Genomic DNA, 12,511 nt, shown 5'->3' with positions numbered 1-12,511 from the left:
CTGGCCTTTTTAAGTCTTCACTTGCTCATTAAGCAAATGTTTATCAAGCATTTCCTGGACACTAACGTAGGCACAAGGGAAAGCAAGGCATCACTCCTGCCCTCAAGGAATTTACAGTCTGGGGGGGGGGAACTGAGACATAAATAGGACATAACCATGTACAGGAATGCATCCTACAGTGGGATCATGGCGCTGTGCACAAAGATCAGGGGACAGAGGGGGAGCAGGAGATCTGCCCTAGCTTAAAGGCGAAGTAGCAGGAGAAGTCAGGCAGGCAAGGAGGCAAGGGATCAGGAAGGAGCAGGCATAAGCACTGGCATCCGTGAGGACGGTGAGGGAAGTCAGAGCACATCATGACACCGACATTTTCTCCTGACAGCAAAGTTGTGTCATTAAACGTTCCTCAACAAGGACACCATGATCAGACTTGCCTCTTTACAAGATCACTCTGGCTAGTGTGGAAGGGACTGGAAAGGATCTATCAGATGTAGCTGACAGAGGTGGCAGCAGTTAGGGGAGAAACACTGGTGGCTTTACGCCAGAGTAGCAAAAGAGGAAAGTAAACAGAGCTGAGAGCTACCCAGAGAGTCACGATGACTGGTCATGGTTGGATGGAGAAGGTAAGAAACGAGGGTGTTCAAGAATTTAAAAGTCCAGGAATGTGGCCCAGGCAACTGAGTGGATCGCGACACTCTCTAGGATGCGAGGGGACACTGGAGGCAAAGCGGACATGAAGGAGGGAGAAGGAGTAACTTCACAAGAGAGTCAGAGGATGACCGTATGAGAGGGGATGATTTTGATGGCAGGTGGTCCCTGGGCAAAGGAGGCGACAGATCTAGAGTACAGGTGCAGAGATAAGTGTGAGAAAGGAGCATGTACACTGACTGATAGGGAGACAGGGCAGGTGCCAAGGAGCGGGGCTAATTTGGTTTGAGAGCTTGGAAGAGGATGATTTCTGTGAAGCAGGCATAACACCATCAGCCGAGAGTAAAGGATAGAAGGTTGGAAGAGAGTAGAGCAAACACTGTGGAGAAGGGAAAAGGAAGCTGACCTGGGCTAAACTCCTGCACAACACGGAGAACTCAGCTGATGCCCACACTGATGACTCCCCAAAGGCTTGGTTCTGACCCTGTCACTAGACTACTCACAAATAACCAGCGGCTTCCCACCACCTACAAAATAAAGTCTGAGACCCTGACCCTGCTACTCCAGGCCCTCCAGCTGGGGCCCGGACCCACCTTCCCAGCCCTCTGGCCCACGGCTCCATTCACAGACACCCTGGTCTGGCCGTTAACTCTGGCAAATGAAGGTCCACACTGGTTTCTCTCCTCAGTTCCTCATGCTGTACTGCCAGCTCCTCCTGCTTGCCACCCCATTTTGGCTTCTTTAAATCTTGTGGACCCACTCAGGACTGTCCCCTGCCCCGGACTCCTCCAGCTTCTCTATGCTGAGCTTCCGTAACACTTCATCTATACTTTTCACGGGGAACTTACTAGTTTATGTGTTGTGTTATAATTATTTTCAGCCATGTCCATTTTTCCTGACTAGTTTATAAGCTTCTTAAAACCAGGTATCCATTCATCAATAAATCAATGTTTTCTGAGTGTCCACTATGGCACCGGCCCTGCTCTAGCTCCTGGGGCCACATCAGTGAACAAGAGGCCGAGGGGCTCGCTTCCTCGACTCCTACTCTGCAGGGCCAATGATGATGTAAACGGGGGAAGGGAGCAGAGTAACTCCAGAGACTGCTGAATGCCTAAAAAAATGAAAATAGGATAAAGTCACAGAGTCTACAGACGGCATCATGGAAGTGACATCTGAGATAAGACCTAAATGATACAAGACGCCAGCCATACAGAGATCTGGGGACAGACTGCATGGTGTAGAAGGACTGGCAACAGCAAAGGCCCAAGTCCAGGAAGCACTCGGCACACCTGCCAGTCACAAAGGCCTGTGTGACTGAGGCCCAGGGAGCCGGGCAAGGCTGGGCCGGCCCGCCTTGCGTGCGGAGGCTTGGGGGAGCCCGGGCTATATTCTAGGTGCGAGGGGACCGCAGAGGCTGTCAGCCGGCAGGGGACGGCAGCTTGTAAAGATCACTCTGGCTACTGGTGGGGAAAAGACTGCAGGCTGCAAGAGGATATGCAGGGAGACCTAAGTTTAACTGTGTTTAAAAGAAAACCCGGAGGTTTCAAACAAATGAATGAATTGTGTGTGTTTCTATTCTTACTGAATGAGAGGAGTGGTAATGAGATTTCCCGGACCCTAGAGCGCTCTCTCCCACACTCACCAGTGTCCCATTCAGCTCCTGGCACACCGCAGACGCTCAACAAAATCCCCCTCCAAAGTCCTTAGTCGAGAACAGTGATTTTCGAAGACTTAAACTGTTTTTTCTTTTGTCCCCAAAGCAATGAGTCTCTTTTACTAGAAGCTCAATATGCCAAGTTAAAGTGCTGGGGTGAGGGTCACTGTGAGGCACCTCCATGGGAACAGTGGTCCACACTGTCAGCTACAATGAGGTGCAGGGTCTCCCAGATTTCTCAGCAAAGAGATCAAAAAATTTATTCGGAGTTAACCCGTCAAACACAGTTGAAGGAAACGTAATTTCCCTGGAGTCAGAAACCTCTGTTATATATACAGTAGTAATTTTAAATATAGTAGAGTCCTACTATAATATTATAACATAGGCTTGAGTATACTACTGGTCAAAGTCACACACACAAAGCAGAGAAATTACTAAAAACTGGGCATGAAATGATTTAGCCTATAATCAAGTATTAATCTCATATCCTAATACCTGTGTTATGATAGGATTTCTCTGAAGTTACTTAACAAGCCAAATCACCTGCCAAGCCTTTCCCTAGATTTTCCGATGTCTCTAAGTACTAGTGACTCTTTAAGCAATACGGTTTTCTGTATTTTTACGGCCTACAGACTAAATATATTTGCAAGTATTTTTTTTTAAAGTGTGTGTATATGAGATTTGCCAAAAGCAAAAATAAAATCTCTATCCTATAAAGAAGCTTGATCTATTGGAATGACTTCTATCTGCCCACACTTTGCGTCTAATTCTATTTATGTAATGAGATTAGTCATGTTACCGCAACAGGAAAAGGCATGGCTCACATCAGTTTTAACAACTTAAGGGGCTAATCCAATGGAAAAAATTCACTGCCTTGGCATCAGGAACCTTAGCCTTCCACTTTCCAATCTATCAAAACTATCTCCACCTGAGGTCCTTTGCATGCCTTAAGCACAGGATAACGCCAATGAGAAAAAAGCAAAAAGGGGGTTAAAAGAAGCTGGGCAGTGGAGGTGTGGGGATGCAGGAAGGGTCTCTGGCAGCAAGGCACAGACGATCATCAATAATGGTCCCAAGTAATGTATATGAGAAGACAGCTTATAAAGTAAATGATCTTTTATTATGAAATTTATAAAACTGGCTCAACTACAGAAAAAAAGCCATCGATTTCAAAATGCCACCATCACACTCAACATATTTCCCCCAGCTGCCTCCAGGCAGTGTGTGTCCCTGTAAAGACCAGAGGCAGGAAAGAAGGCAGCACGGCTGGGGAGACCCAGGGGCTGATGTGCCAGAGTGCACACTGCAGAGGCGGGAGATGAGGCTGGAAAGGTTTCTACTATGGGAATTAGCGTTTTCCAACTCAGCCAGACTCAAAACATCAATTAGCTTCAGTTTTTACTATTCAGTCCTCCCCGCACCTCCCATTAGCTGCCAAACTTATTGATTTTACCTCTATAAAGTTTTAGAATACACCTCCATCCTTTCTGGCCCCACTGAAGAACGGACAAGGGCTGTAGAGTATACAAACTTGACACCTAGTTTACCCTTCTTTCTATGGAATTTCTGAGTCTTAATTATGATTTCTAAATATCAAAACTCACATTAGTAAAGAGTTACTCTAAACAGCCTCATTTAAATTGCTCATGGAATTTTATGATAGATGACAAGAAAACATGAAAAAAAAGATAGCTTGTCACTCCAAGAAGAATTAAAAAGGAAAATTCCAGAAAGCAGAAAAATAGTCCTTATAGAACTTTTAGCCTATGTCTCAATATGGTGTTTCTTATTTTTTAAATGTGTGTATTAAGAAATATTAAACATCTACTGGTTGCTTAAACACACATGAGCTAAATATTAGTGTTAACACTTATGCTTATACAAATACTTACAAATCTAGAGGAGTTGTCATTCCTTACAGTCTTGGCATTTCCAAATGCTGGTAGGAAAGAAACAGATGTGTGGTCAAGTGACAGAAAAATAATTTCAAGCCAAAAAATAAAACAAATGTAATATTTGACATCCATAAATCCTAGAAATGCAACTTGTAGCAATGACATTTCTGTCCAGAAAATTTCCATAGAAACTACTTAACACGAGCCTTAATAAGCTGCTAAAGCTTCCATGTCTTTTTATAAGTTCATAGAAAGAGTCATTCCTACGATTCACAGAATTTTTTTCAAATATTACTGTAAACTTAATCCTCTCTAATTCAACACATTTTAACTGTTTTGATAGTAGTCAGCTGAATGGCGAGCAAGCAGGGCCTCTGTGCTCTTCTCCCATTATTAACAATGAATAAGGTTATTTTAGAGATGACTACTTAACATTAACAAAGGTTTTATGAAACTCAATTGATGAGGTTTTCAGGTGGAAAAAGGCATGAGAAACTTTAAATTGTTTAATGAACTTCGAAATAAAAGGTATTTAAACGTGATTAAACATATAACTGAAATACAGAAAGAGTAAGAGACTTGGAAACTAACATCATTTCCAATAGGCTAAAAATACCATATAGTTTCATTAGTTTATGTCCATCAGACCTAAGTGAAACTTTCCAGAAAAAAAAAAAAAAAAAAAAAAATCAGCCCACAATGCAAAAATCCAAGTCTGTCCCAATCTTAGCTGCTTCGAGGAGCTAGAATCTCCCACAGGACGCCCTTTCAAATGACAGCACGTAAGAACCACAGGGATGACACTGTCCCAGGCACAGAATGCTCCTGTCTGACAAAGGTATTTCAGTGTCATGAGCTAAAAGACTGCTTCATCAAGCTTGCGCACAAGATAGGAGCAAATTAATCTGGGCCTTGGTAGTAGAGGATTTAAGTGGAATAAATGTAAGTCGTATAAGAAGAGGGGATCCCTGTTTGATGCTCTGAAGCCCAGCAGTGCACCTCAAACTTTAACGTGTAAACCAATCACCTGAGGATCTTGTTCAAGTGCACACTTTGGTTCAATGAGTCGAGGGATGGGCATGAAATTCTGCTTCTCTACCAATACCCTCCCACCCCACCCCGAGGCTGTTACTGGGATCCGTGGGCCACACGGCAGCCAGCAAGGACTGCAGAGTGATGCACGATGATGCGGCAAACAGAAATGAATCTTTAAATTAAGAGGTCGGGCATCAAATCCCTGGAAGCCTCCACAACTTCATTAAATTAAATGAAGATCAGCGTAACAAGAGCTCACATGATTAACAATGGCTAAAAGCTGGTCCAAGTTTTGAAAGCAATCACCTGATGAAGATGTGTAAAGCTCACTGTGGATATTCAGTAGCCAAACCTGCTGTGTTATATTTCACGTTAGCTAGTATTTTTATGTTTTTGATTGTAAAAAAAAAAAAAAATAGTTGGCTCCTGCTAGTTAAGACAAAATTTAAAGTCAACACAGGGCAAGTTCTTTGATTCAGAGATTCCACGTGGAATGGGTATGGTTTTGTAGGTCCCTGACACCAAATTCTCTCTTCAGTAGAAAATAAGCTGAGATGTTATATTAAGTAAGGAAACCTGCACATGGGAAACACTCAAAAAAGGATGCTGAAGAGGTTCACATCCTTATCCTACGTCCACCACCAGCTAAAGCATTTTAATAAATGCAACCTTGATAATGGTGAGTGTTGACCTAGTCAACATGAAGACCACGACATTTTTCGTGTTTTCATAGGCTAGATCTTTGTGGTGGGTGTCAACACGCAGGGATGCCAAATTAACTAATTTGCACAGCCCCAAAGCCCAGCACGAGATGCTGACACATAAAGGAGAGTTTATTGTGGCTTGAAGGTCAAGGGCAAGTGAAGGAATTGCTTCAAAAAAACTTTATTCAGGGTGCCATTTGCAAGCCATAAACCATCTTTTCATCAAACAAATCTGAGTTGCACATTACTAAACACAGCTCTAAACACTAAAGTCTTTTACTGTGAGCCACAGAATCAAAAACAAGTGTTCCATTATAGAACACTTGAGACACATTCCTCGATTGTTTTTTTTAAGTTCATTGTTCTAAATGTTCATTTACAGTAGCAGCTCCAGTTAAAAAGTAAAGCATTCCCACAAAAGATAATACATGCCCACAGTACACATTTCTTCCAGTTCCTGCACTGGGGCCTAGTTTCAAATACCATTGAATAAAGGGCCAGATTCTAATCACAGATGCAAGCTATAGCATTCCACAGTGTTTCTCCTTTAGATCACAGCATTCTTAAAATACGCATCTATAGAAATATAACACATGTATAGCATCCTAACTAAAAGCAAAAGACAGTAAGCAAAAAGTAAAAGACTGGAATAATAAGATAAAGATAAAACACTCTCTACAATAGCTTCTTTTTTTGTTAAGGTCCTGAAGGGGAAGAAAGATCAATAACAATGTAACAGGTGTTCTGGCCTTTGCTTCTCACAAGCAAAGTATTCTCATGAGTTTTATTTCACTATCTGGAGGATAAAGATGCATGTGGTGCCTCCTTGTAATAAAGTGGAAGGAGGGACTAGGCCTGAGTAACAAAGACAATGGGCAGGTTCTGTTCCTCCATACTGGGGCTGGGGGGGTCTCCCCCCACAGAGCAGTTCTGCTTTAATCCATGTTAAATCTTGACCTTCCATGACTTCGAACAAAGGGCTGAACCAAACTACTCTTCTAGACCAGAGATTCTGATCAAGGTGGTCTTGATCCCCACAGGGGACATCTGGCATTGTCTGGAGACATTTTCAATGGTAACAACTAGAGGCAAGGGTTAAACATCCTACACTTCACAGGACAGCACCCCACAGCAAAGACTTATCCAGTCCAAAATGTCAACAGCACCAAGGTTGAGAAACCTACCCTACCCCAACAACTGTGTTAAATGACAACACTGGCATGCTTACAATATAAAGCAAGGCAAAGGGCTTTCCAGCAATAGGAAGAGGCTTTGAGTTACTGTTTCCAACATAAGGATGGTTTATACTGATGGTTTACGCCAACCTCCATGGCAGAAGGGGACTTATCTCTGGCTTTGTTTTCTGATGGTATTATGAACTAAATGTTTGTGTCCCTACCCGACCCCACCCCCCAATTCATATTTTGAAGCTCTAACCCCCCAGTGTAATGGTATTTGGAGATGGGGCCTCTGCGAGGTAATTAGATGAGGCCAGGAGCCAGCGCCCACCTGCCCATCATCCCCCCTCCTCCTCCCATATACACACACAAAGAAGAGGTCATGTGAGCACAGAGCAAGATGGCAGCTGCCTACAAGCCAAGGCTTCAGAAGAAAACCTACCTTGCCAGCAGGTGATCTTAGACTTCTGAGCCTCCAGAAGTGTGAGAAAATAGATTTCTGTTGTTTAAGCCATCCAATCTATGGTACTTTGTTATGGCAGCCCAAGGTGACTAACAGACACAGAAGGCCAACCACAGAATTTGAGCTCAGAAGTCAGGTTTAGGCTTTCTGTAACCCTGAGAAAACTGGTCCTTAAATATTTCTCTGGCATAGCCTTGGTTTCCCTGACAACAGAAATCACCAGCCATGGGTGTTATCCTGAATGATAAAATAGCACTGCCCTCACATTGCTCTTTTCCACAAAGTTTCTCCCAACTGTCAAGTCAAATGCAAATATCAGTTGATTATTATTAAGCAAAATGTAAGTAATTCAAATAAAAATCAAAAGGGAGAAAAATGATTGCAAGTGGGAGAGCTCCTTTTACACGAGTAAAGCGTTCCCTCCTTCAAGTGCGTGAAGTCAGGAGTTCCTAGGATGCCGCTACCTTTTGCTCAGCAGGTCTGGGCCTGACTCTCCCCCTCCCAGCCCACCTCCCAGCACACCAGGTGCCGGAAGTGCCCTGAAAACTGGATTTACTGTTCGAGTCACACCGACCCAACATACACAGAAAATCCTACCTTCCAGGACTGGGTTGGACTGTAAAAGCTGTTCTTTGACTTGATTAACTTCTGCTCCTTTTCCACAAACAGCTGCTACGTAGGACATAACAAGCTTGCTGGCCTCTGTGGATGAAAACAAGCCATATTAATAAATTAAGCAGAAAAATTTTTTTCAACTTTCAGGGGAAAAGATTTGGGAGAGAAGGCCCACTAACAGTGTTTTCAAATGACTTCACTCCTGGGAGCAAAGAACGTTTTGGAAACCTTTTAAAATATTCATGCTTTCTATTCAGACATGTCATTGATTCAGATATAACAGGAATTGTGCTTAAAGGTTATCACTGGGTTGCTAAAAAATTGGCTGAGTAAACACAGCCAACAAAATCTGAGGAGGACTATCTTCTTAAAGCAATTGTTTCTTAAAAAACTAAAATTAGAGCTACTATATGATCCAGCAATCCCACTCCCAGGCATATATCCGGAGAAAACCATAATTCGAAAAGATACACGTTCACTGCAGCACTATTTACAATAGCCAAGACATGGAAGCAACCTAAGTGTCCATCGACAGATGAATGCACAAAGAAGATGTGGTATATACAAATAACAGAATACTACTCAGCTATAAAAGAATGAAATAATGCCATCTGCAGCAACATGGATGGACCTAGAGATTATCATAGTAAGTGAAGTAAGTCAGACAAAGACAAATAGCATATGATATCACTTATATGTGGAATCTTAAAAAATGACACAAATGAACTTATTTACACAACAGAAACAGACTCACAGACATAGAAAACAAACTATGGTTACCAAAGGGGAAAGGAGGGGAGGGATAAATTAGGACTTTGTGAGCAACAGATACACACTACTATATATAAAATAAACAACAAGGACCTACTGTATAGCACTGGGAACTATACTCAATATTTTGTAATAACCTGTATGGGAAAGAATCTGAAAAAGAAAATATATATATATGTGTGTTTGTATATATATATATATATATATATATATATATATATATATATATATATATATAAGTGAATCACTTTGCTGTACACCTGAAACTAACATAACATTGTAAATTGAATATACTTCAATAAAAAATAAATTTTTTAAAAAAGCAATCATTTATATACAAATACTATATTATACATAGGTGATTCAAGTCAAAATTAACTTGATAACCTGGGTATCTTTATCAAATGTATTTTTTAAATTTAAAAGAACTGCCCTTCCTCCAAAATAGTTTCTAAATCAAATTGGTTTGCTTACAATCAGATTAAATTAATTACTCTTCAAATTGATTAAAAAACTAAGCAACTAATCTTAAGGATCTGAATACAAGAAATACAGACCTTCCAGGGCATCTTCTAGTTGTTTTCATAGGCTTCACTTGTAGAACAAGTTCCCTACTAAAAGTAGCAGGCCACCAGAGGCATATGAAGAATTCTTAGCTCAGACTGGTAAGGTGGGCCAAATTTGGTTTTATCCTTCCCCTATTAGTACATGTCTCCTCTCAGCATCTGTTTCCAAGAACCTGATCCTTTTAATACTGAGTTCCAAGGAATGAGAATAGATATTCAGGGGAAATGAAGTCTAAAGTCAAATGAATTTGGGGCCACAGTAAGTTAGATGAAGTGAAACAGGTTTCCTTTTTAAATGGCTTCTTAAAGGAGCATGTGCATTGTGGAACTCTGGAAAAAGATGGAGAATGCACCATCTCCCAAACTTATTTGCCATAGAATCTGTTTCTCATTCAGCTGTCCTAGTTCTAATGTTCCATAATCAGGATCTGGGAAATACTCAACTATTAAATGTCAGTAGAATAAAACATGGGCCCAGGTCCAGGCAGTCAAGGCAAGAAAAACCAATCTCCCCAAATCTTGCTTTCTTGCAATTTCTTTGCTCTGGTGCCACTGTCTGAGGGCAGGAAAGCCTTCCCCAGGTGTGAGTGGCAGTACCCCTACCTATGGGTGTAAGGGGACAAATCTCAACGCTGCTCTTTCTCACAGGGAGACCTGCAGGTGACTTCCAGCCCATTTCCCACCACTGAAGAAATAATAAATGAACAGTTGGAATGCGACCTTGGGCGCATTGCCCAACGTGTGCTTCAGGGCGTATATACAACCCCAAAGCATCAACTAATAACAGGAGCCACAGAGCACCAAGAACCTATGCAGGTCCCATAAAGTTCTCAAGGGAGTGCTAGCAAGTATGGTGCAGAGGAAGCAGACGATCTCATGGAGCCCTGAGGATTGCGGTGGGATGCTGGGTACTTCTTCAGTGGTTGGAGTTAAATCTCCCTCCAGTTTGCTTTCTGGGTAACGAGAATGGGTCCAGGTAGATTCTCTGGTGGTCTGTGATGGCGGATGTCTGCAGTCTCCTTTTAAAGACTGTAACTGAGAAACATCAGTCTTTGCATCTTTGCAATACCCTCCCTCCAAAGGGCATAGTCCCTTAACACATCCTCCATTGTGTAAAGTTCCTGAGCTACATTTTCCAATGTTCTCAGGGTTTAACTATCTAAAGGCCGGTGAACTGTTTGGACACACTTCTGCTGCTCCATCGGGCTGAACGGGCCTCAGTCATGAACAAAGAGTTTATATACTATTACATTTCATTTCACTTCTTGGTGCTACATTCCCCTCTACCCACCAGTTCACACTGGAACTCTTCTTCTGTCACTTTGGGATACTTTGTTTCTAGGCTCCCTGGCTTTCAAAGTCAGGTGAGGCTGCCCTCCCAGCCAATTCCTGACATCTTGTGCTACCTGGTCTCCAACTGTGGGCCAACTCTCCTGCATCGCCCACACATTCCAACCCTACAGTCTGGCCTCTGAAACAACTCACCTCCAGGCTATCTCATCATCCTGCTTTCTCAGCAGCATTCTTTGCTCCCCATCCCCACCTACACTCTCACATGTATTATGTATATTCTTCCTTGACTTGAATTTCTAGTCTTCCTACCCATTACGCTATTAGAAGAGTGGAAGCATTTATAGGCAAAATAACTGCTCCAGATAGTGGCAAACACACACACACAAATATATATGTACATATTTTAGATGAAAAGCTAAGTTTTCTTTTAGGTAAACTGGCAAGAAATAGTAAAAGTCCAGGCCATCCTATATTGCTTATTCCAGTGATTATGAACCTCACTGCAGCCAAACCTCAAACCTCAGATACATGGCTACACCCAGGTCTCTGGAAGTTCTGTTCTGGTTCAGGATGGACACCATGGACAAACTGCTTTGTGTGTATGTGTGTGGGAGCAGACGGAGGGGGTGTGATCAACCAAGAATGAGAACTCTTTGGTGGCTGCTAGAATTGATGTGACCTCTCAGAGACCTTTTAATGGCCTGAACTAAATGGCATCAAATTCTCTCAGGGTCAAATCTATTTAAAAATGGCGCCAGGGGCAGATCTATTGGAATTTGGATTGGACCTACATCATATGGCTGTTAAATTGTATGTAAACCCACAATATCTACTGAGATGTAAAAATGAGTTAACTTAAATTGAAATTAGGAATCAGTTTTATTAACTTTAAAATCTAAGTACTTCAAATATCATTTTTAAATATACTTCGAAGATCCTTCTTTCTAAGTTGTTAAAAAGATTTTATGCTCAGGTTCTTAACTATCTTCAGGAATTCTATTACTGTGCTCATTTTAATAATTCATTTTTGGAAGCTGGGATTAAGGGTAATTTTCTCCAGTCTCATTGTCTAAAAGAGACAACTCATTATTTTTTTCCTGACATAATACTTGATCTTTAACTCAAGCAGTTTATGAGATAGTCACTACTTTAGAAAAAGTAAGTAAACCTGTACGGACAAGTTGCAAGGTCCAATGTAGTTTAGAGGACTGTTTTCATTATATTTCACCATGCTGCAAACAGGAAGTAACAGTTATCTCATGAGGTTTTCTGCTTCATTTCCTTTGGCTCTTCTGTGCTAAAGTTCAAATAAATTTGGATCTTTATTCAAATGTTTACATACTTATGCAAATCAAAACTCTATGTAATAACCTCTATGAATGACAAATATTGTATTTCTGAGGAGAATCAAGAATTAAATTATCATCCTCCTCCATACTGCAAAGCCTAGTTCTTGAATCATGCTGACTATCATAGGAGCCAACTAAACATGACCTTGGCAAGCACAGCATAAAATCTTAAGCATTTTCCAAGGCAATACTTCTGAGTAGACCGAATACATTAATCTAGTAATCCTACTCTCAGTGACAATGTCTTGCATGTTTGCTGTAAAAATATAAAAGGATTCTATTTAGGACAAAAAGGTGTATTCTTCACATGTACTCAAAATACTGAAAAGCACTGCCATTCTAG

At 41.5% G+C, this 12,511-nt stretch overlaps 1 protein-coding gene across 1 annotated transcript in view; it reads right to left on the bottom strand.

Annotated features, from left to right (window-relative positions):
* The window catches only part of MYO1B (myosin IB), a 178,407-nt gene that overhangs the window by 71,308 nt on the left and 94,588 nt on the right, over positions 1-12,511 (bottom strand). The window contains 2 exon segments of the mRNA XM_036857472.1: positions 4,192-4,238; positions 8,172-8,276. Coding sequence (XP_036713367.1) covers positions 4,192-4,238; positions 8,172-8,276 — 152 coding nt within the window.

This window comes from Balaenoptera musculus, chromosome 7 (assembly GCF_009873245.2).
Source record: "Balaenoptera musculus isolate JJ_BM4_2016_0621 chromosome 7, mBalMus1.pri.v3, whole genome shotgun sequence".
Lineage (NCBI taxonomy): Eukaryota > Metazoa > Chordata > Mammalia > Artiodactyla > Balaenopteridae > Balaenoptera > Balaenoptera musculus.
The sequence above is the reverse complement of the archived record's forward strand: the minus strand, read 5'-3'. Positions and strand labels throughout refer to the sequence as shown.